Here is a 25,000-nt window from a genome sequence, read left to right as displayed (position 1 = left end):
CTAAAGCCTCCATCCTCATCTGATGCTCTCTGCAGGTTCACTCATATGAAAGTCCTTTAAACCATGAGGCAAACTCATGGAGCAGTCTAACGTAAGGAGAGGAGGAGACTGGGGGAGTAGGGGAGGAGTAGAGGAGGAGTAGAGGAGTAGAGGATCGAGGAGTATTAGAGGTGTAGAAGAGGAGTAGAGGTGTAGAGGAGGAGTAGAGGAGTAAAGGAGGGGTAGAGGAGTAGAGGAGGAAAAGAGGAGTAGAGGAGGAGGCAGAATAGAGGAGGTGAAGAGGAATAGTAGAGGAGGAGTTGGGGGTGCACCGAGGAAGGTAGCCACCTCTACCCAAGCCCTCAGATGACTCCAGCAGCAAGCCCCTCACCTAGGCATCAGCCCAGCCAAGTCTGTCCGAGGCGACTGGACTGTGGACTAATTCCCCATGTTGTTCCATTTCATTCATCGCAGAACAAAGGCATTCTGCTCGTCAGCTGTATGGAGTGGAACACCGGTACGGGCGCCTAACCCTGACGACGGCGAGCTCCGCCTCGCCTCCTTTACCTTCTTTGTCTTCTCGGCTTCCAACCGCTATGTAGCGTATTAGCCAGGTAGCTCCTGGCCCGGCCCCAGCACTCCAGGGCACTCTCTATCAGAGGCGTTCCAGGCAGATGGCACTCACTGTGATTGGCATGGGGGAGAGAGGCGGGGAGAGAGGAGAGAGAGAGAGAGGCAGGGCGAGAGAAGGGAGAGAGGCAGGGAGAGAGGCAGGGCGAGAGGAGGGAGAGAGGCAGGGAGAGAGGCAGGGAGAGAGGCAACGAGATAGACAGGGGGAGAGGAGGGAGAGAGACAGGGGGAGAGGCAGGGAGAGAGGCAGGGAGAGAGGCAAGGGAGATAGACAGGGGGAGAGGAGGGAGAGAGACATGGGGAGAAGCAGGGAGAGAGCAGGGAGAGAGGCAGGGAGATAGGCAAGGGGGATAGGCAGGGAGAGAGGCAGGGAGAGAGGCAAGGGGGATAGGCAGGGAGAGAGGCAGGGAGAGAGGAGGGAGACAGGCAGGGAGAGAGGATGAGAGAGAGGAGGGAGAGAGGCAGGGACTGCAAAAGTGATTGAACATATGACGTTGCCAAGGAAGGGCTTGGGGGAAGGAGGATGGGGTCTGGGTTGGGTTGGGGCGGCAGAGGGGGCAAGAGGGCTGAATTTTCTGAAAGGGGGTTGCCAGGCATTGACAGGTTGACAAGTTATCCAAACCGAGTAACGAGCCCTCCAGCTCAATAAATAGTGAGCCAATAGGTGTCTGCTTGGATCAGGGCGAAGGAGGGGATGGGAGCAACGGTAAACTCTGAGGTGACTGACGGCTCTCTGGAAACCACACAGGGTGGGTGCCCCTTCTCTGAGAAGCAACAGCAGCTCTAGAGATTGAACAAAAGCACGACACAACCCACACCACAATGCAACCCACACTGCAATACAATCCACACTGCAACACAACCAGCACAGTGTAGCCAGGACCGAGTTCATCCAAGGGGTATCTGATGGCAGAGGGTGACAGTATAACTATCTTTAGACGCATCTGACATTTGGCCGTTTGACATTTTAATCCTTGTTTTAGAATCATGTCCCATGATAAAATCTATGCAAATCCTTGTAGGAATGTCTGTCGGGTGCATGGTGCTCTGGCGGAGATGGAAAACTAGTTGCAATCAAGCCTAAAAGTGCAGCTTTGCGGTGCTTGGATGAACCAACCGAGTTCTAGGTAGAAGAACTATCGCTGTCACGGTTGCTGCTGAGGAGCCACGGTTTCGGTGGAGTTCTGAGTTCTGCAGGACCAAAACAGGCGTCGGTAGCACCCCAGGGTGTCGGGGGGTGCTCGTCCATGTCTACTGCCCGGGTTAAGTCAAGGACGAAGGACAACGTGCCATCTGAGGTGAGATCTACGGAGCAGGGTTCACGGCGAGTTCACAAACTCCAGGACTGGGATTGTGCAGAGAAATAAACACGCTGATACCATCGCACTTTGCACAATGTTGTGTCACATGCTGTGTTGATGTTGACATTGTGGAGAACCAAAGGATATTTATAATCCCTACATTGTCTGGTCAACCAGACAAAACAAGGAGCCATCAGCTCCTGTACTGACGCGTGGCGCCCAGCCCGAGACTTCTCCCCGTTGGCTCCTCCGCTGCGATGGACTCTTTGTCTGTAGAGGTTCAACATGGAGTCATCACAGGCTAATGCTAACTGCCAGCCTACCCATCAGAAAACGGCATTCCTAGCATTCCCGGCTCTCCCTCGTCAACCTCTAAGCTGTTCTTGCTGACAGAGAGCTTCACTGAGCGATCTAATAACCAGCTGATGCACGCTGTCATGCCACGACTACGCTCTAGAAATTTAGTTAAAATGCTACTTATTTGATTTCTTTGTAACATATCTGTGGATGTATTTATACCTTGTACTTTGTTTTAATTGTAATGTTCTCAAATTGGTGAGTGTGTAGGTGTGCATGTGGATGTGTTTGTGTACTTATGCATGTGAACCTGTGTTTGTGTGTGTGTGGGTGTGTGTGTATTTGTGTGTCTGTGTAAGTTTGTGTAATTGTTTGTGTGTGTGTGTGTGTGTGTGTGTGTGTGTGTGTGTGTGTGTGTGTGTGTGTGTGTGTGTGTGTGTGTGTGTGTGTGTATGTGTGTGTGCGTGTGTGTGTTTCTGTGTGTGCGTGTGCAGGTGAGTGTATTAATACCCAGGCTTACTCTATGTGTTGGTTTCTCAAAGCAGAACATAAAGTCAGGAGCGACCAGGGGATAATTGGCCAACACATGAAATCCAAGCAGAGGGTTTGTGTGGGCGGCTGGTGGCTGGGGGAGCAGCCCAATGGGAGCTCTGTTTTTTAGCTGTAGTTTTGCTTGAATTATACAGAGTGGCTGGGAAGGAAGTTAAGGCTGTGAGTACCTGCTGTGACCGATCAGCTGGCTTTGGGCCGTCATCTTGGCCTCCTGCCCTGGGATGCTCGTGTGAAACCTCTTCAGCCTTCAGATACTCAGCACCTCAAACCAAAGTGGAATGTTGAATTCCAGAAATGTTGAGGGCTGTGAATCACAGTGTGTGCTCCTGTAAGTGTATTTTTAGCTTTGGTTTTGACTTGCAAGCGCCTCCTGGTAGCTGCAGCCAGCAGAACGTCTTTAAGAACACAATACAGTTCAGACATTACAGCTACATTACAGCTAGTGATTGGCTCCACACTCATGTTCGATTAGAGAGAGTCTGCAAGCAAGGGTTTGTGTGTTTTGTTTGTGTCTGTTTGTGTGTGTGTGTTTGATCAGTGAGTGTGTGAGAATGTGTGAGTCTATGTTTGAGTATGAGCATGTGTAATTCGTTTCCCCTCCCTGTCCCGGGTTGTGTGTCGGCGAGTGATTGACAGCTAAAGCGTAGTGCAGGCAGGAGAGACAATGTGGAGGAGGTAAGGCGAGACACAGGGAACAGGCCCGGGCCGCGCCGGTCCTGCCTGGCTGGGCGGGCTGAACGGGGCGGGGTGGAACCCGCTCTTTGTTGAGCTGCGGCTCTGACAGGTCTGTGACGTCAGCTGTCAGCCTGGAGAGCCATGTAAAGTGGCGCCGGTGGCCTCAATGGACCTTCATTATTATTTCCAGCTGATGGGGCGTCCCGCGTGGGGGAATGGGCATTCACCCTATTATTCATTATCCACACGGAGACGCAGAAGTGCGCTTGTGTGTTGGTGTGTTTTTTATTGGGAGAGTCTGTTTGTTTGTTGGTGTCTGTGTGCGTGTTTGTGTGTTTATGTCTGTGTGAGTGTGTATGTCTGTTTGCGGGTGTTTGTGTGTATTTATGTCTGTTTGTGTCTGTGTGTGTGTGTCTGTTTGTGTGTGTTTGTCTGTTTGTGTGTGTGTCTGTTTGTGTGTGTATGTCTCTCTTTCTATGTGTTTTATGTCCACAATGTCGATTGGTGCTAAACATCAGGCTGCTGCTGATGACTGGCTGACCGACTGGTTGTTGTTGGCAGGCTGGGGCCTGTTCAGCCCAGGCTCAGAGCTGCCTAATCACGCATTGTCTGTGGCAGTGAGGACTTCATGAAGGAATGCTCTAATATTCCTCAGGGTCAAAAGAGTTAGAAGCAGCAAACTCAGTGGATACAAGAGAGCACAAGTTGACAAGGTCAGTGTTTGACACGTTTCCCCTCTCTCCCCGATCTCTAGAATTACAACCCTGTTTTCCCTCAAGGACCATCCACATCTCCTGTTTAATGGATGTTCATCGTTTTTAATGCCATAGCTTAAGAGATACACGTCAGATTAGTGTGTAACAATTCATAATACATCGATCACACTCACAGCAGAGGGAGGGGCTGAATGTGGAAAATAAAATGGTCTCATGGGGATAAGTTGATCTTCTCGTCGCAACACCTTCAGACGAAACATGAGGAATCATTTACCTAATGTTTGAAGTCTGTATAGAGATAGGGGTGGGCATCACGTCGACGTGATGCGTGTCTTATGGCGCGTTCACATCGTCGGGAATTATGGGTGAAAAAAAATTGCGACGTCGGAAAGTTCACGTGAAAAACACCTCATGACGCTCTGATGATTCTACTTCCGTTCAGCAACTTGGGCCAGATTTTAATAACAGAGTTGCCCAATTGGTGACGTATGGTTTACTAGTGACCCGCATGAACATTGCGGAACATGAACGTTTTACTCAATATAAAATAATCCACCATCATATCACATCCTTACTATTGATTGACGTTGTAACCGTCTGTTGGCATCGACTATTTTCTTAGTTACAAGTGTAATTTAATACATATGTTGGATGATCGCGCTGTTTTTTAACTTTGAACGTAAGTTGACATTTGTTTCAAAGTCCCAGCCTAGTCGAGACGTTTGAAACACATACGGGACGAATGAAACAAACTGGCGACGTGCGGAACGTTTAAAACAAGTGTTTCAATCGTCCCAACCGCAACTACTGGCACTTAAACCTTTTTTGCCTCTTAACTTCAAAACTCTGACATTGCACATTTTAGGACAGATTTAAGTACTAATTCATCTGTTGTATTGTCATATTATTATGCCATGAAACAAAAAACACAATTGTTTATTATAAAAAAACTACCGCACAGAAGATTTTACTTACCGCACTCAAAAACAGGTTCGCGGGGATAACATTTGAACGTTATGACGTCATTACACAAGGGTTGCGTGCTGAACGTAGTGACGAAATTTGACGTGAAAGACGTGGTTTTCGAGGAAATCGCTGTGTTTCCATCGTCCCGTGTTTCCATCGACCCGGCTCTCCCCTATAGGCTACAAGAAAATAAAGGCGTGCAAACTTGAAACTGACCCTACTAAGTTCGATTTAGTTCAGACTATTTTTTATCGGATAAAAAAACCCTGCTCTGAAAAACGTTTAGATTCCGAACGGTCGATGTCGGGATCACGCATGAGCGTGAGCGTCATCACTGAGGAGGCGTGTCGTTATTACCAGGACCGTGAACGCGCCTTTAGACATATCAGCAGGCTCGGGGCATGTTGGTATATTCATTGGGCATATAGCTCCCTCTAGTGGCCTGACCAAGAACGGAGGGGATCTCTGTTCCTCTGGGGCAGGACTTAAAAATCATCAGTAGTAAACTACAGATGAATGCTCAAGTACCTTTTGTAACCTCATTTGGTCGATCTTTAATAATTAATTTGTCTTTACGTAAGGTTGCAATGGGAGAGAATTCCACCTAAGGAATTTGAGGGCGAGGGCGGCTTGTTCTCATTCATCGCCACATCCTTGTAGTATTACGGGCTGGTGTTTACACAATAATTAGGTAGCAGGTGGCCATTGTGCCACTGAAACCGACCATAATAAGCGATATCACGGTCTGCCTTTCTTGTATTGCAGCAAACCACAAAAATACAAATATATTTGGGGTGTATATAATTGACAATTCTAATTTGAATCTGAAGGTTCGGATCCAGCCACTAGAGCAACTTTTGGAACAAATACCATGCTTTGTTTTTGTGTACACAGACACACGCACGCAAGTACGTACGCACAAACACACACACACACACACACACACACACACACACACACACACACACACACACACACACACACACACACACACACACACACACACACACACACACACACACACACACACACACACACACACACACACACACACGTAATACAAATAGTCGTTTTTTGGAGATTCCTTTACACACACCTGCATGTTGGTCTGAAAGTGCAGAAGGGGAGATCAAGCACTTGGTAAAGGTCCATCATTGTGTCGTTCCCTCCTTCTGTCTGGCGAGGCATCGAACCCGGTCCCCAGGTGACACGGGGAGCCAGGCCCTGATCACACATCGCTAACGTGCCAGACGCTTTAAGTACCACCACGGGCTGGGCGCCACGTCGCTTTATTCCCTCTCCATTTCACAGAATCCCTGCCGACACCCTCACTACCACCAACGCCAGCCCCCCCGCCAGCACACTCTCTGCCCATCGGGGCCCAGACTTCACGGCCCCCACATGCTGGTCAGTAATGACACAATAAACAGGCTGCCCGTTGGCTGATGTGGGAGCTGTCATTAAACAAGGGGAACGCAGCGGAACGCACCTACTGACATACAGTCTGGAGCAGAAGACAGGAGCACAGATGTTCTTATTACGACTATTGTTAGTGTTTACTGTCAACACTCGCCTTCTATGAAGCACGGACTTATTTTGTGGAAATTGTTTTCACATGGAAGTGTTGTTATGGGCAGCAATACTGGAATCGGTTTATAGGTTGTAATCTAATATTTACACCCTGATTAAGACACGACATGAGGGGTCGTTCACACCCGATAGCACCAGTCTAAACAAAAGTCAAGCATTCCCTCTAACCCGGTGACCAGGTCCAGGTCCATCCATTCGCTCATGTGATCATATATGTAAAACAGATTAGAATCCGTGTCTATTCACGTCCTCTTAATCGCATTAGCAGGCTAGACCGCGGCGTTGGGCAAGCGGGGGTGAGTCCAGGTTAGAGAGTGAGAGGTAACGGTGTGGCCCGTTTAACTGCGAGGGAGCAGCGTGTGCACCTGCCCACCAGCTCCAATAGCAGCGAGCCCCCGTGTTTCGCAGAGCTGCTGGTTCTGCAGAGCTTCTGGGTTCGCAGAGCTGCTGGGTTCTGCCGAGTTGTTGGTTCTGAAGAGCTACCGGGTTCTCCACGCCAACCCCAATCAGGCTTATCCAGTCAAGCTGCACCGTTGGAGATTTTAGTTGACCACAATAGCCGGGAGGATGTTGACTCTGCTGACCGCGATGTATTTGGTGGTTCGGGCGGCGAACTCTGAGGTAAGAGCAGTTCGCTCGTGAGCAGGGCGAAGCATGCATGACACCCGGAGGAACTGCGCAACGCGCCAACTCCGCGTTTCAAACGAGGAACCGCGGAGTGGCCGTTGAACGGTTCCCTAAATGTAGGCTGTGTTTGAACGAGGCCTGTTTAGTAAGCGGATGCCGAATTCTCCGGGCGTACAAACGGCCAAGAGGTTTCAGTGTCATGTATTATGTATAAGTGTTGCGGTGTCATGTGGTTCTGAAACGGGTGCAGACTGAGCGGGGCGGGGAGAGGAGGCGGACGGGGGTACTCAGCGGGGCTGCAGAGGCGCAGGACCCTGGACAGCTCCTCGGCCGGGGGCCCCCTGGCCCCCCTCGCGCCTGAAGCAGCAGGACACACTAGCTCTCTCGACGTTGCATAACCTTGACGCAGTAGTCTGCTAGAGGCCCAGGCTAACAGAGGGTTAGCGAGCGGCCATTAGCCTGAGAGCAGCAGGGGTCAGTGAGCATGACCCCAGGAACCAGTCTGAGCCTCTGACCTGACCATGTCCTGGACTGGGAACTGCTACACACAGAATATAAATAGGTCAGCATTACTGATCAGAAATAGAATAGAAATGTGAAAGAAGGTTAACAATGATAATGTCCAGCTGCAGGACTAGTGCTTCCTCCCAGCAGGGAAAGCTTGACTCAGTCTCCAATGATCGACAAATTAGACCGCATTGCAATACGAATGTTTATATATAAAAAACATTTCAAAGAAGCAGAAATAATGAAGGAATGGGCGAGGCACAGGAGATGTCATACAACGACACATCCTAATATAAACACTCAAATACCTAGGCTACACAGGAGGACCCTTGTCATCTGGAAGAACATCTTTATATTGATCAAAACAGCAGAATTATGCTTTAACAATGAGTAAGATAGTATTGAAGCACTGAGAGGCTGAGGCCAGTTGACGGTGCTTCCAACCAGGGGGCAGTAGAGGCTCTGCTCTCAAGCGCCTGCAGAGTCTGCGCAATCAGAACACACGTTCCAAATATGGTGATGTGGGCGTGACGTAGCAGAGGAAGATGGGCGGGCGCTGGAGCGGTGCTTCATGGGTGAATGTGTTAATTTCCCAAACTGTAGCTTTTAAAAGGGCCTGGTCGGTATCGATAGGGACTACATATCCCATCAGGAGGCGAACCTGGGCTGATCCACCGCATGACATTTCAATAGAAGCATAGAGGTGACCCTGTTTTAGTCCACCAACAGAGAACATCCTTTGCAGACCTTCCCAGCTCTTCGACTTCTTGCAAAATGGTAAAATTATATTCATTACTTGACCAGTTCGACAGCTGTTTGTAAGGACATTGAGACATCATGCGGTGATGTTTCTGGACAGTCCTCGTGGTTGTATTCTGAGGCGAAGGGGTCACATTGGTGGAGGTGCTGCTAGCCATAGCCGTGAGCATCACTTCATCGCCCGCAACCTTCTTAGATCGGCTCTGCTCGGTGTAGTGATGCGATGTGTTGAGCTGTGTTGAGCTGATCTATCCCAGGGGCCGCAGTACGGCGGAGGGGAACGAGCGGGTGATGAACCTGAAACTTGAAGATCCAATATCATGACGTGATGCACTAACATCATGCAACCTTCATGTTATAGTGTATGCCTCACGTCGTGTACTATAACATGCAGCCGCCATCCTGCGGCCCTGCAGCGTCCTGCTCATCCAATATTCAGAAAATCAAAGATTGATTTGGTCACATAGATTTGATTATGCCATCGTGGCAGGTGTCGTGGCATAATTGATGTGTTTTGATTGATGTGAATCAACCCTTACTTGCCTTTTTTATGAATATTGCATTATCCAATCACAGTGGCAGCTGGCTAACTGCCGCTCACTGCAGCTTCCGCAAACTGCCTCAGCCTGTTCTCGATTGTGGTCACCTCGAAAGTAGGCTTCCGTCCAACGATGCCTGTATTTTAACCTCCGCAGTTGGGTTGGATGTTGTATTGTTTGATTTGACAATAGGTCTGTTTTTATAATTTACTTCAAGGCCGAACCCATCCGTGTCGTGGTGACTGGCGCAGCTGGCCAGATCGCCTACTCTTTGCTGTACAGCATCGCCAAGGGAGATGTCTTCGGCAAAGACCAGGTACGACAGTGGAATAAGCGTCAATGACTACTCATCCCAACCACTGTTTGTTTGCTGCGCCTAATATCTAAACAGGCTTTTCCCTCCAACTCGTTTATATATGTTTGGGTCTGTGTTACCATCACCAGCCCATCATCTTGGTCCTTCTTGACATCCCCCCCATGCTGCCGGTCCTGGATGGGGTCGTCATGGAGCTGCAAGACTGTGCCCTGCCACTGCTGAGGGGTGAGCCTATCTGTCTCTGTTCGCTTTCTTTTTTCTGTCTGTCCTCCCTCTGCTGAGGAGGGAGCCTGTCTGTTGCAGTCAGTCTGGTATTGTTCCCCTGCTGTGCTCAGGAAACCTTGACCTAACAAAACTAGAGTTCATGTGTGTTGGTAGTCTGTGCCTGGTCTTGTTTGTGTCGTTTAACCTCCACTACAAGGTCTCCCTCTAATGGGCTGTGATGGTGCATTGGAGGGAGTTTCCGCCAGAGGGCTTCCCATTGGCTGGTTGAAATTGCTCTGTGGGTGCCGAAGGGCAATGGCATTGTTATGGTGTGGAATAACAATGGAGGGAGATTTCAGGGGAATCTCCTTCAGCACTGAACCCTAACTAAAGTCCATGCTGATTGTAGCCCGGCTCAACGGCTAATATTAGTGTTTATTACCACTGCAACTAGCAGGTATTGAAAGACTTTTCAATGTTTTATGTTATCTGAAAGATAGTGCATTTAGTGACTGAGTCATGTTATTGGAAATGACATTGGAGTGAAAGCAGAAAAATAAAACCCAGGCCATTTAAGATAAATGGAGATAGGAAAGAGTATCCGTCCATACTTCAAGGGGTTTGCATTGAATGTATTAGGATTGTAGAACTCCACATGTCCTGAGGTTAACTACTTCTTTATGAACGTATGAGCAAATTGAATGCTCATAACATTGTATATGAAGTTTGACTCCATCATAGAAGTGTATATTTGCACATTAAAACTTCAGTAGCCTGATATCTAGAGTCTCAGTTGACGACATCGCTCCTATCCCCTCCCCCACAACAGAAGTCATCCCCACTGACAAAGTGGAGGTCGGATTCAAGGACTTGGACGCGGCCATCTTGGTTGGCTCCATGCCCAGGAAGGAGGGCATGGAGAGGAAGGACCTGCTGAAGGCCAACGTTGCCATCTTCAAGGCCCAGGGGGCGGCGCTGGATAAGTACGCCAAGAAGACCGTCAAGGTACCTCTAGTCGAGGCTTTAGGACTCATTCAACATGACATCTGTAAAAGGCTCAGGAACAATTCTCTTGACAAACTTAAATTAAATTAATAAGAACCCTGTAAGATTAATAAAATAATGTTTTGGTCTAAAGAGTTTGCGGAAGGGTCGGGTTTGTCTCCATGATTACACCTTTCCGATGCAAATATTTAGCCAATACCGTTGTTGTGCATGAGTGAAGCGTTATAATGAGCAACGTTTAATATGGAATGAACCAAACGCGTATCGTACCAAACACGTAACAAAACACGTACACGTGTTTTGTTACATTATCATTTGGTACGTATCGTACCATTACGATACGTGTCAGAGAAGATGACCTTCTCTCAGACGCATACCTGAACATCCACCACAGGAGTCCTAGTAGACGTATTACATACCTGCAAACTTGTCGCTTTTCGGTGACACTCGCCGTTTTCTTGGGTCAATTGGGTCATTCACGTGAATCGCGTAGAACTGGAGTTATAGTAGGGAGGGATAGTTATGTGAATAAATCTGATACAAAGCCACCAGTGGCATCACTGTAATTTGAAAGCTGGTGGGCAGCATGTCTTTGAAGTGGACTACTAGGGCAGAAGGAAAGGATGCAAAAAGCCCATTAGTCAAATCAGGCCTACATTTGATTTGTAAAAGTAAATAAAAAAATGTGGGCCTATTTTTGCCCTCAATGACTGAAGTTATTGGTTGCAATTTAGCTATGTTTATTTTCAGTTACAATTGTTTTAAGAAAAGACTGACCAAAAGTGATACCATTTAAAATGCATCATGCTCTGAATCATTCACCCTTTCCACAATATCAAACAGAACGGTCAGAGTAACAAACTCATAAAAGAACGAGAACATTATTTCAAACAACCTGATCTATAGGCGTGGTGCCTAGCAAGGAAAGTCGAAAAAAGTCGAATCAGGGAAACCATGAACAGCCCACGTGTGAGATTTGCCATTATTAATTAGCAAACAGGGCCAGCAATACAGTCGATTGCTAGTAACGCTACCAGTAAGCCATGAGTACCTAGCAAACCATGTACCACTCACAACACTGACGTTGCCATTACTTTTGGTGATCTCGATTTTGCGAAGAGTTTACCTTTTTCTTTGGTCGCTAACTTAGCACTGTAACTCAATGAATGGAATGCTTTGTGTAATTAAACATGAACAATGTCCTCTGTTGCCAATGTTTCCATTGTACACTTTATTCGCAAATGTTAGAATCTCGTAATCCCTCAGATGATTTCACCTGTTTTGCGTCTCAGACTGAGCGGCAATGCAGGCAGAGCGGGTTTGTTATCTACAGCGTTGCCAGATTGGGCATATTTCCCGCCCAATGATCATTTCCCCAGCCTAACATGGTTAAAAGTAGCCCAATTGGGTGGGAAATCTGCCCAATCTGGCAACACTGCTCACCAGCCAGGGATCCTGCTTATTGGTTCATAGAGCAGCACGACTAGATTTTCCGATCAGTCCTTGGACCGATGATTCCCCCCTTTGACACTGTCACCTTTTTTACTCTGAGGAGTTTGCAGGTCTGGTATTGACACCTTTTAAAAAAAGGTTTGGTTCACCTCCCCGTTAAGGGCTTCTTAATGTGAGGATTGCTACGTAATGTACTGTTTCACATCTGCCTCCTGTGGCATCACAACCTCCAGAGAAAGGATTAATCATCTCATGGTGTTGGAATGGAAAACCAACAAAGGCTATTATGGGATGGAGCATGAATAACCACATTAACCCTGTGTGTTGTTGACCCTGCCCAGGTGCTGGTGGTGGGGAACCCAGCCAACACCAACTGTCTGATCGCCTCCAAGTCGGCTCCCTCCATCCCCAAGGAGAACTTCTCCTGCCTGACCCGTCTGGACCACAACAGGGCCTCCTCCCAGGTACAGTTCTCAAGGACCAGGGCCTCCTCCCAGGTCTCATGGCCGTCTAACTTCGGCGTGAGAAGTCTAGATATGGAGATCAATTGACAGCGCATATTCACTTTCTATCTGTATAGCTGTGGTCAAATAATTATTTATTTATTTTTGATTTGTAGCTTGATAATTGCAAGCGGTGCCAGATCTGCCAACTGCATATTAAAATGAATAACGCACTATGCTTCCCAATGACACGGGGGCAGCATAAACCCTGAACAGTGGATCTCAGGGAGAGAACGGAAGTTACCATTTTGCTCTTGTTTTGAATTACTATTATATTTTGTATTGAGTTGTTTCATTTATCTGCCCAAAAGTGTGTGTGTGTGTGTGTGTGTGTGTGGTGCAGCACCAGATCAGGGTTCATCTTCCCGCTCTTGTTCATCAGGTGGCGATCCGCTGCGGCGTGCCAGCGGACAATGTGAAGAACGTCATCATCTGGGGCAACCACTCCTCCACCCAGTACCCCGACGTGCACCACGCCAAGGTGACGGTGCAGGGCTCCGAGGTGGCCGCCTACGACGCCGTGAAAGACGACGCCTGGCTCAAGGGAGAATTCATCTCAGTGAGTGATCAGGCCTTAAAGGGCCCAGCCCCAACTCAACCAACTGCCTTTTCTGACCACTCGTTTGCCCCTCGTCTAACCCGGTCGGCAGAAAGTTGCATTGAAACATACCAAGAAGACTACCAAGTACATGGTAGCGTGTATGTTCTGCGTGAGATGCAATAAATCTCCTTAACATTGGGTGGCGCTACTCCAATGGCGCTACTCTGCCCCTCCCACACACAGCGCTGATTCGCTGGTTGTGTGCTAGCAGAAAAAAGCGTGTGTTCCACGCTTTAAAGCTACGGCCCACTACAGCTGCATGGGGGCCTTACTACTTAACGTTGGGGTCCTGGGAGGAGAGGTGGGGTCCTATGGTCAGCTAAACATTGGGGCCCCACTTCTTAACCTGAGGGGGGGGGGGGGTCCTCCTTGGGTTATTCATTTATTTTTAAATCTTGCTCACAAATCTTACCGACAGCTTTAAATAATAATTATGGAATTGGCTAGGAATTTGAGGACATTGCATGAGACAAACTAGCAAGGTTGATTTGATCATTGATACCGAGATGGATCAACTGGGACTAAACGTTGTTGATGTTGTCTGCACCAGTGGAGCTGGCCTCCACTAGTGACACTTCATGCAGACGGGTAGACTGAGTCCTCCACGCTCCTGTCTTGGTAACCCCTTCTATCTGCTCCTCTCCCTGGCCACGCCCCTAGACGGTCCAGCTGCGTGGCGCTGCCGTCATCAAGGCCAGGAAGCTGTCCAGCGCCATGTCTGCCGCCAAGGCCATCTGCGACCACATGAGGGACATCTGGTTTGGGACCAAAGAGGTTAGGCCCAGAGGAAACGTATCTGTATTTATGAGTTAGAGGGTTTAACATACCTCTATAAGAAGTGTATCTATATTTATCAGTTGGCGTTAAACTTGCCTCTATAAGAAGTGTATCTGTGTTGATTGTCAGTTGTTGGAGGTTTAAAACTGAACTGAAAATTGACGTTTAGTAGATATAACTGATGTATTGTCTGCCTTATCATTGGTACAATAACTAAAAATGGCTGAACTTGCTAAAAGGGATAAAATTATACGGTGAAAGTTTTGTTTATGTTACGGGGCGCCCTTATGTTGGATTTCAACAATCAGCTACGTCGCTGGCATGGTACCCTACTCTGTGGCTCTAGCAGCCATAGCAGTTAATGCGTCAGACCCTGAGGCTTGCTGAAATGGCTACGGAAAAGCAAACAACCAGGCAGGAGGATAATACTGCATTGCCCCTGGCTGCAGTAATGAATTAATGAAATGCAGTAATGAAAAATTAAAGAAATTTGTGGAGACACATTCCCGCTTAGACAGCTGCAATTACCAGGCTTGGCCGCTGAGCACTGGTGGATTGCAGAAGTATGCACTGTTCCTGGGGACTTGCTGTAAACAGAAGTTCCACATATGTCCCTTTCTACTCAACCTGATGTTCGCCGACTAGCCGAATGCTGATGACGAGGGAGTTGCACTCGAAGTGGTTTCATAGTCAGATGTATCTGTGCAATATCCATCCGTGCAATATCCATCAACATCCACCAGAAAGTAAACCTCCAACATCTATCTAAAGCAGTGGTTTTCAAACTGTGGGGCGCGCCCCCCCTGGGGGGCGCCAGAGTTCTTCAGGGGGGGCGCGACGTGAGAAAAAAATAAACCCCAAAAAAAACCTGAAAGTCGATGATTCAAATCATCAGTCGTACTTCAACTGTAGAAGTAACATAACTAAATCAATTTTCAACCGTTTATCTTCGTGCAAACCATTTAACAAATCTACACACTTGTATCTTCAATAATATCTAAACAGAATTTCGATATCGTTTAAAATTTCTTCAGAATCAGTTTTACTTTCATACCGCTTCGTTTTCAGCTGTTTTCATTGAAGACGTCAGCCCATTCTGATACACCTACTTCTAGACATCGTAACTCATTCATTTTTCAACCGTTTACCATCGTTCAAACCATTAAACAAATCTACACACTTGTATCTTCAATACTATCTAAACGGCATTTTGATAGCATTTATACTTTTTTCAGAATCACAGTTTTGGTTTCAAACATCGTTTTCAGTTGCTTATAATAATTTAGGTCACCATGGCAACGCCGGTAAACAAACCCCGCCGAATAGTCGAATCTCTGGACTGAAAAGGTTGAACTGATTAGACTCAGAAAGTTCAGAGTCGGGGACCCTGAATGAATCTGTGTAAACTGGCAGTTTACACAGATTAAGATGTTCAAATGTATTTAACATGCTTAGATAAAGTTGTTAAATTGTGTTAGAAATGTGTTTAAAAACGCACAAAGATGTTTCAGAAATACACAAAGATGTTTCAGAAATATGTTTCGAATGTTTCAAAAATATGTTACAAATGTTTTAAAATTATGATCAGAGATGTTTAAAATGTGTAAAATAATTAAGATAGCTTTCAAAACACAGGTATTTAGAAAAAAAAAAAAAATTGGGGGGGGGGGGGGGGGGGCTCAGTTGACATTTTTTCTCAGAGGGGGGGCTCACTCTCTCACACTTTGAAAACCCCTGATCTAAAGTAAACGTGACATTCTTGAATCCGCCTCACATCTATGCTCATCCGCGGGTGTAGCTCCCAAAGTGCATCTAACATGTCTTTCAGGTCCCGTCCACACTGAGCCGATTTTCTTTTTTTGGTGAAACCATGTCTTTAATAACCATGTTATTAGGCAGATAATAAACCATGTTCTTTGATAGGTCCATGGTCCCAGGGTGGTTTCAAATAAAAACCAGACCTATGCGGTTTCGTGTTAGGACTCGTGTGGATGCCTGAAGCGACATTAGACTTGTTGCGTTGAAAGTTACTGGGTGTTTTTGTATTTACATTTTTTTAGCTCTAAATACAGACCTTTAGTCTATTTAATTACTAACTGTACATTAAAGTGTTTCTACTCATTCTAAAAGGTTTAACAACTGCTATCTCCTCCTTGAATGTTTGTATACAGTGCGCAGGCTGGATGTGCGCAGGCTGGATGCGCGCAGGCTTGATGCGCTCCACTTTTTTTTGTGGAGAACCAGTGCCTTGAATATGTAGGTACTATGTAGCTCAGGAGGTAGAGCAGTTGTCTAGTAACCGAAAGGTTGCTAGTTGCTACTCCTAGATGAGTGTTGATGTGTCCCTGAGCAGGACACTTAACCTTAACTGCTCCTGGCGAGCTGGCTGTCGCCTAGCATGGTTGACCCTGCCGTCAGTGTGTCAATGTGAGTATTAACCAATGTAAGTCGCTTTGGATGGAAGCGTCTGCTAAATGCCCTGATTGTAATTGTACTACAGCGTTTGTACAGCTCGACGCGTTTTCGCAATGAGTCCGTCTTTACGGAGATGTTCCTGAAAGATCGCCTTGTTACTTGTGGTTGCTATTTGTGGGGCGCTCCAGCGTCTCCGCTCGGACGTCCCTTAGAGAGAGCATGGGCACTTCCAAAACCTCTTTCTCACCGCACAGCATCCGAAATGCCCTATGCATGGTTATGCAACCTAATCGCACCAATAGGTGGTCAAGATTGACCTGGACCTCTCGGCAGCAGACCGATTCAATGGCAGTTACCATGCTCCGGCAGCACCCACACGCTCACCAGTCACACCTACATGATCCGAAGGTGGCGCTGCAGCCTGAAATTGATCCCTCTCCACCGGGTGGTAGTCGGACACTACAGGCATGTCCCTCACGGGCTCAAACGCGTAACCAGCCATATTAAAATCACTACCTTCCGCCGTGGAGTGGAGAAGACGTTTGCGTGTCTGCAGCAACGACCTAGTCCTACCATGACAGTGACGTCATCGGAAATGTCGCTCTAATACTAACAGACGCATTTTCTTTTGTTGTTACAAAAAAGCTAAATATATCTATATCTATATATCTATATATCTAGAGATAGAGATATATATATTTTTTTTTTATGGTCATAACTAACGTTATCGATGTTGATTATTTCAGTTCATTGTTGAGGCTTCAGCCTTCTATCAGCGGAGGTCTTTGAGAATTTTGTTATGTCTGCTGAGTATGATTGGCTGAGTGTTGTGGCGTGGTGTGTAACAGTGTCTCCTGTCACAGGGCGAGTTCATCTCCATGGGTGTGTACGCCGGGGGCAACTCCTACGGCATTCCTGAGGATCTCATCTACTCATTCCCCATCCAGCTCAAGGTGAAGCCCGGGCCTTTTTGGGGTCCCTGTGTTTTACTAAACTGAAGGCCGGGGCTGGCAGTTTATTGCCACTATGTTCTTTTAAAGGAATGACTCGTTACTGCTCAGCAGCATTCCTCGGTGTGTTGGAGGCTAACGCTATTGTTCCCCCAGAACAAAGGCTGGAAGGTCGTGGACGGGCTGCCCATCAACGACTTCTCCCGGGCCAAGATGGAGGCCACGGCCGCCGAGCTTGTGGATGAACGTGACACCGCCATGGCCTTCCTGTCCCAATGACTGTCGCCTGGGCAACAACAACAACAGCACTTAGACCCCCCTGAGTCCCCCGTCTCCCGGCTCTGAGGACCCCCGCTCCAACCTCAGCAGCCCTGCGTGTCTCCTCCCCGGTCCTCGTTTGTGTATGTGTGTTTTACTTGGCCTCCTTCTATGGTTTTAAGGAAGAATCAACGTTTGGCTGTCCTGTCCTGACCTGGGGAAACTGTCCCTTTCTTTGGTAGAGAACACCCGCTAGCTGTCCAAGAGCTGTGACTGGAAAATACTATTCAACAATAAAACAAAACTGATAAAACTACCAAGCGTGTCGGTTTGTTATTGTACAATATTTAGTAGATATTGTGTTGAAAGCCACTTTCCACAAGCCGTCACATCTAAAGTCTCCTTAGTTATTGGATGTAAGATGGTTTTATTTGTCATGGTTGAATGACAAAATCCTGTGAGTACTCAATTGGTATTTCATATCACTAATGCTAATCTGCCCTCAGATTTTTGTTCCAACTGCATTCAGAGCCTAGTAAGTGGCCTAGTAACCAATTATAGGTTTTTACTGATTAATAGTCTATCCCGCCACACGGAGGCGCTTGAACCGCTCCCAGCCGCCTGAATCAAACAGGTGGTTGAAACCAAATTTCTCAGTTTAAACTTCGACCGATTATAAAATGTATCTTTTAAGTTGATCATGCCATTAATCAATTGCGATTTAAATAACTTACGATGGGCATTTATTGCCAGTCGGAGCAGCTCGTGCCCGCGAGGGCGACATTTTAAACGCATGCACGCAATGAACTATTTCTGCCGACTTCAAAGACGTCACGTCCGCTCCTGCTTGATCTCTGAGAGCTGCAGACGGGCGTCGCTTCACAGAAGCTGCAAGGTCTGCAAACTTCTAGGTGTTGATATGTTTCTGGGTTCTGTCCGTTAAGCCATGCCGTGTGTACATTGACTAACTTTATCAACATGCTCTGGCCTTTTTCTGGACAGCTAAGCAACTATTAGCATAAGGTAGGTTTCTAGTGGTGAAAGAGAAGCGTTGTCTAACAATAGGTTGTGTGTCCCTGACACGCAAGCCCTTGTCCTTTTAACATAACATCAACTACCTGTTTGGCCTTTGCAATTTTAAGCATGTTACCGTTGACCTATAGAAACGTGTTTGTGCATGTTGCGTGCATGTTCTTCTGCTATAGCAACGTGAAAGCAGATGAGCCCAGATGGTCAGAGGCGGACAAGTCAGTCCAGTCCTCCCACAGCCACTGACAGACCGGTGTGTGGCTCCGTGGGTCCGTGTTGTGATTTAGCCGACATGTGTTGCGCTTGCGTGGAAGAGTCGTGCCTAGCGCGATGGGAATAATATTGAATGAATAAACACACCAGGAACTACTGTTTGTGACGTCAGGCCAAACAAACAAAGGGGCGTGCTGTCATTTTATCTTGATTGTCAGGAGCCTCGCCAGTCTCCCGGCCAGCCGCGCATCTGTGCGCCCGTTTCCAGGCGCTCTTTAGGGTCTGGGACTCATCGACATTCCGATTGATCTGCCGAGGATAACGATAGGACCAGGTTCTGGATTTAGAAAAGGGACTGAAGGAAATTTAATAAGGTTATCACCACCGAAGGGCTTTGGAAATACACGAATATTTGTTGTTATTTGGAAATATATTTCCCCATCATCATTATTGTTCTAAAATGTCACTCACTGTAGCTGGTAAGTTTTAAGACGTTTTTTTCAAGTAATGTTGATTTCTTTGTTGTTTACACTATTGTTTTTCATAACTATTCCTGTGTTAACTCCAGGTTTAGACTTATGTAACACACAAGAGTTGATCAGACATCTGTGATATAGACTTAACATACATTATTCCTACACATGTAGGCCTAACGTGTTTAATAAAGGCTGTATGCAGGCCTCTATAACAGTTGAATAGTACAACTTATGACAGAAGAACGCAATAGAAGCTTCTCACTATTAAGTTGGGTTTCAACTCTCTGCTAGAAGACTTGATTTGGTACGACAGCCCACTTCATTTCAATACAAATAACATAACTCATCATTACCATATAACTAATTAAGGTACTTGGGTTAATATCCAAGTCACTTGAAACACCAGCTACACAGGTTGGACCTTGTGGTAAATAAGTATGCGGCGCCGGTTACCAATGATATGTGTTGGAATATCTACTTTGGTGTGATTGTGATTGTAGTTTCGTGTTGAGCCGACCAGTGTTAGTCCTAAACCACTTCCTCTTTTGTCAAACTTCTTTTCCTTTTGATACACTCAGGCCAAGAAAACAGCGCTGGTTTCCGGGCCTGGTCTATTTTCCTCTTTTCCAGTTTTGCGTGGTGCATGTCTGTTTGAGTGTCTAATTAAAATGTTCTCTCCTCCAGACCTCGCCGGACCGGGCATGACGGAGTTCCAGGAGCAGCTGCGGCTGCAGCATGAGAAGACCATGCACGAGGAGCTGGAGAAGCTGCTGCAGTCCTCCACCGGCCCCGAGGCCCAGGTGGGTCTAGACCACCTGTTCTCCATGCTGAGGGCCAGTCTGACCCCTCACTAAGGCTAAACCCTCTGCTCTCCATGCTGAGGGCCTCTTGCCCCCTCACTAAGGCTAGACCACCTCTTCTTCCTGCTGAGGGCCAGTCTGCCCCCTCAGTAAGGCTAGACAACCTCCTCTTCCTGCTGAGGGCCAGTCTGCCCCCTCAGTAAGGCTAGACCACCTCCTCTTCATGTTCATGTTGACTGGAGCATACCGGCTGCTTGGGGTCTGGTTAGAGTTACAGGACAACCCTTTGATACATAATTTGGAGCACATTAAAACCATTCAGCGTTCCTAAATAGCACAGTCTTTGACCTACAGATCATCCAGTTAAAATGTATATATGAAACAGGTCTTGATTATTGTTTTCGGGCTGAGGTTGTGTGTACCTAGTGGGTCATCGCCCCTTGGTGGAGGCGGTAGTTGCAAGGGGTCATTGGTCTGAGGACTGCTGTACTATCTGTTAGAGTCAAGAACCCCCAGGTGGCTACAGCTCACACAGACAGGCAGACGGACAGACACTGCTATCCTAATAACTCCTCATCATGAGTTTTTACTATTCATTAGAGTAATAGAGGCATGGTCTCCGGAACCAAACCCATCCGCTACACTCGGTGTATCCGGCAGTTTGACCTTGTGATAAAAACATATTAGTATATGCTACACGCTAATAAAAACAAATAAACCGCTATTAGAAACAAAAAAATCCCGGCAAAAAGTGTTATCATTTTGGAGTGTTCACGTGTAGTATACTAACAATTATTTCACCTCAGGCTCTGTGAGCCTGAGGTGTAATAATACGCCACAGACTCCGACCGTCAATAGCGGGGAATAGCTTCTATTCCCCACTATTCACTTCGCCTTCGGTGAATTATTGTTAAATAGAGTTGAAGATCAACACTCCTACAACATGTGGTTGATGCTGACTCTCTATCCCTCTCCCTCTCTCCCTCTCTTTCCTTCGGTCTTTCTTTCTGTCTCTTTGTTGCAGATTTCCAAGAAGGACTTTGAGGGCTTCAGATCCATCTTCCACAGATTCCTCCAGCGGAAAGGACCTTCAGTTGAGTGGTCCAAGATCCAGAGACCTCCAGAAGACCTGGTAGGTGACCAGAGTTGAGGGTGGTTCCTTCCCCCACAAAGCTCTGAGGTCTGGGCTTGAACCCGGGGGTCAAAGGTCAAAGGCCTGACCCCTAGCTACTCGTCTGCTTTGGATAAAGGGTCTGTTTAATAAATAGTGACCATAATAGATCCAATTAGAAACAGTATCTATAAGTTGTTCATTTGGTAATGAGGGAGATGGGGCAGCGAGGACAATGAAAGTGGAACCTCATTTATGTAGCTTATGAGTCAGTAACACGAGTAACATGAAAACTAAGGTTGGTCAACTTCCTCTGAAAACTGGGATAAAAGCTTTTACACTCACACACACAGTCGCACTCACACACACCTCCCAAAATAGCTGGGCTAACAGAAGGTCCAGCCTCAGAATAGTCTGACCTCTCTAGAATCCCAACTGGCTGGCGTGGGGTAGGAGCCTCTCGGCTGACATTTGTCCATAACCCCCAATCCGGTGACCTTCACAGTGATCTGCCAGTGTGCTCAGCGCGGATCTGTACAGTGTGTTGGGGTCCCTGTGTTGGGATCTCTGTGTGCTCCAGACACTATAGACCTCCATCTGGGATCATTTGTAGTAGTAGTAGTAGTTGTTGTACTAGTACTAAATAAATATGGAAGGAAGCCCCATTTGTGTGTGTGTGTGTGTGTGTGTGTGTGTGTGTGTGTGTGTGTGTGTGTGTGTGTGTGTGTGTGTGTGTGTGTGTGTGTGTGTGTGTGTGTGTGTGTGTGTGTGTGTGTGTGTGTGTGTTGTTGAGAATAAAAAATGTAGATTGCCCAGACTACTGTAATGAATTAATGCCCTTAAATATGACTACTTTAATGTCTTTGAATATATAATGTTCGCTTCCCTGGGTAAAGATAAATCAGCAGCCCCTATCGCCTATTGACAATTGGCCTGGTGCACAAGATGGCGTCTCTTAACTTCTGGGTTTTCCGTGGTTGACACGACTGTTTCCAGTTGTAGTGGAGAAGCAGTAACATTTCATCTCAGATCTACATTACAATTTGTAGAAGGTTACGCTAGATGAATCCTTTTATTAATTGGTAGCACAAAATAAATGTATTTTCTACAACATCAATTAAAAACTTGTAGATATAGATATCTGTATATATATAGATTTAGAGATAGATAGATATATTTAGAGAGATAGATTTAGATACATATTTGTTTGGTTTGTTGTTATAAATGAGATTGTAAATTATGAATTAATTCAAAGAGCTTGAAGAAAATGAAAGGTGACTATGTTTGTACTGCTAAAATACTCTACTGGCTTATCTGATAAAAAAGTAAAATGCAACAACCATTCTAGTCTTTAATTACACTGAAGTAAAAAATAAATAATAATACCACAGGCCACATGAAGATTGTCATAACTTCAGATTTTTCTTTTCCTTACTCATCACATACCACTGACTTCAGATTTTCAAGCAACCTGACATGTAAAAGTAAAAAAAGAAGTAATCTCCCTTCTCCCTAATGACAACCTCTGTATCTTTGTAGATTCTCTGGACTACCATGTCCTCAGTCGTAGCAGTGCTGCTTTTTTAATTTCATGGTGTCGCTTTGTAATTTCAAGTATGTACAGTCAACATAGCTTTTCGCATTTGGGCATTTGATCTCCAACAGGCCAAAGGGTGGATTTTCAGTTGGATCAAACACAACCCCGTCAGGAGATGAACCTAACAAGGGAGCATCAGGGTGAATGACAAAGCCACAAAGCCAGTAACTGGTGTTCTTTACCCGACAATACTCCTGAATGGCAACAGGCTCCAATGCCAGGCCCCTCTTCATTAATGCTGTTTGAGCAACACCCTTTTTTATTCGCTCAGCAAGGCGTTCTGCTGAGCTCTGACCACGGACATGGCAAATCTCCCTGAAGCGGGAAGATGTGATCCTATTCTTCCTGACTTGGTGCCACTCTACAGAGACACTCTGCTCCCTTGTAGCAACCTCTATTTTCCTGGCCATTTCCAAATGAGTTCCTACAGATTGCAGATGTAGCTACTGCTGCACACAAACTGGCAGCTAGTAGGCTCCAACCTGTAACCATCTAGAGGTAGAGGTGGTGGTGGAGGGGGCCGCATCTGGGTGGAAAGCATTCGACGAGCCTTATTCGCCGGAGGAATAACATATCCCAACTATTTCTCAGGGTATGGGTGTTGGTCTGATGGTCTGCCGTCCACAAAATGAAAAGAACACAGTAGGGTTTTTTCGGAGGGTTCTCTCGAATTTAGCGCCTTTAGCCACATACGCCGGTCCTTTTCGCTGGATGGCGGAGGATGAAGATTGAAGGTTGCCCCACAACATTCTGCCCTGGTTTTCCGGTGTACAACATAGTATTGTTGCAAGGACACCCGTCTTTTATTCCAGTTTTTATTGCATCCCCGCACGGAACAAATAATGCTGGTCATCTTGTTTGTAAAATTTCTAATGCATTGTGCCACTGATAACGGACAGAGTGGCTCAACCGGAAGATAGAACACAAAACGGAACCAATATGGCGACCCCCTTGGCAGAATAAGGTGGATAAGCAGGATCCCTGGCTGGTGAGCAGTGTTGCCAGATTGGGCAGATTTCCCACCCAATTGGGCTACTTTTAACCACGTTAGGCTGGAAAGATTTTCATTGGGCGGGAAATCTGCCCAATCTGACAACGCTGTCGATAACAAACCCACTCTGCCTGCACTGCGACTCAGTCTAAAGTTAAGGCCACACTGCACGCGTTACTCGACGCGCATAACGCGCCTAACTTGACGCTTGATCATTGTGTGTCACAAAAATGGTTCAACGCGCCTAACGCGCCTGTGGCTGCGCTGGATTTAGGAGTCTGAGGTAGGAAACCCAAACGCCGCCGTGTTTGGGTGCATGATAGAGTTTAGATCGGGTTAGATTAAATAATCTCAGATATAAATAACAATAATCGGGTTAAATAACTTCACATGGTGTGTCTGCTGTGTTTCCAGCATTCGTAGTGTTGATCAGCAGAGATGTAGTCCGCCAAGACGTTGAGGTTGCTTAGCAACCAGAGACGCTGTCCATGCAAGTGAATGGAGTGTTCCCTCTTCGTCATAACTATCAAACCAAACATCCTTCACATTCACCGAGCGAACATTATGAAAGTAAAATGCACATTACTCGCTAAAAAAGTTTACAGAAACGCTTTTAATGGCGGTGTCACGTTAAAATTGTACCGGGGGCGAAAATTGTACCGGCCTACGTCATCGTTTGTTTACATCCTGACAACCTGCCCGGCAACAGACGACGCGATGCAGAAAACATGTTTCCAAACGACGAAATAACATAATACAGATAGCGGATCGCTATCTGTATTATGATAGATAGCGATAACAATTGTTTTTACTTTATATTTGTATTGTATTTAATTGTTTAATCGAAACAATAAAAAAATTTGCCCGCGAAACGGGCGATCGCGTCAAATGACAAATGTTTTGCCCGCGAAACGGGCGATCGCGTCAAATGACGTAGGAGGGTTCTTGAAACATAATACAGATAACGGATCGCTAGATAACACTTGTTTTTACTTTATATTTGTATTGTATTTAATTGTTTAATCGAATTTAGCTAGTAAACTGAGTGTTTTAAGCAGGTTTCATAGTCTAGAATGTTCAAGAACCTTCCTACGTGATTTGAAGCGTCATTTGACGCGATCGCCCGTTTCGCGGGCAATATTTTTTATTGTTTCGATTAAACAA

At 46.4% G+C, this 25,000-nt stretch overlaps 2 protein-coding genes across 5 annotated transcripts in view; both read left to right on the top strand.

The window, feature by feature from the left end:
• The first annotated feature begins 7,077 nt into the window (after positions 1-7,077).
• On the top strand, positions 7,078-17,958 carry LOC130377887 (malate dehydrogenase, cytoplasmic-like). 2 transcript variants are annotated; one of them, XM_056584879.1, is made up of 9 exons: positions 7,078-7,327; positions 9,356-9,454; positions 9,583-9,679; positions 10,488-10,663; positions 12,457-12,579; positions 13,001-13,177; positions 13,880-13,993; positions 17,275-17,364; positions 17,518-17,958. In XM_056584879.1, the coding sequence occupies exons 1-9, from the start codon at positions 7,274-7,276 to the stop codon at positions 17,638-17,640; spliced, it is 1,053 nt and encodes a 350-aa protein (XP_056440854.1). In that variant the 5' UTR covers positions 7,078-7,273; the 3' UTR covers positions 17,641-17,958. The 2 variants fall into 2 exon arrangements, with proteins under 2 accessions (XP_056440854.1, XP_056440855.1); XM_056584880.1 differs by lacking the exon at positions 7,078-7,327 and adding an exon at positions 8,481-8,617 and having other exon boundaries at positions 17,518-17,957.
• Positions 17,959-18,419: 461 nt separating this feature from the next.
• LOC130377851 (UTP--glucose-1-phosphate uridylyltransferase-like) overlaps positions 18,420-25,000 on the top strand; it is a 24,782-nt gene continuing 18,201 nt past the window's right edge. The window contains exons 1-3 of one of the 3 annotated variants that reach the window (XM_056584878.1): positions 18,420-18,514; positions 20,022-20,137; positions 21,162-21,269. In XM_056584878.1, coding sequence (XP_056440853.1) covers positions 20,039-20,137; positions 21,162-21,269 — 207 coding nt within the window. In that variant the 5' untranslated portion in view covers positions 18,420-18,514; positions 20,022-20,038. The other 2 variants (XM_056584876.1, XM_056584875.1) reach the window with 2 other exon arrangements.

This window comes from Gadus chalcogrammus, chromosome 3 (assembly GCF_026213295.1).
Source record: "Gadus chalcogrammus isolate NIFS_2021 chromosome 3, NIFS_Gcha_1.0, whole genome shotgun sequence".
NCBI lineage: Eukaryota > Metazoa > Chordata > Actinopteri > Gadiformes > Gadidae > Gadus > Gadus chalcogrammus.
The sequence above is the reverse complement of the archived record's forward strand: the minus strand, read 5'-3'. Positions and strand labels throughout refer to the sequence as shown.

Bases quoted from the DNA above. Each gene is read 5' to 3' on its own strand.
- LOC130377887 (XM_056584879.1), top strand. From the start codon at position 7,274: ATGTTGACTCTGCTGACCGCGATGTATTTGGTGGTTCGGGCGGCGAAC. The intron at 10,664-12,456 runs GTACCTCTAGTC...GACCCTGCCCAG, and splicing joins ACGCCAAGAAGACCGTCAAG to GTGCTGGTGGTGGGGAACCC. The intron at 12,580-13,000 runs GTACAGTTCTCA...CTTGTTCATCAG, and splicing joins ACAACAGGGCCTCCTCCCAG to GTGGCGATCCGCTGCGGCGT.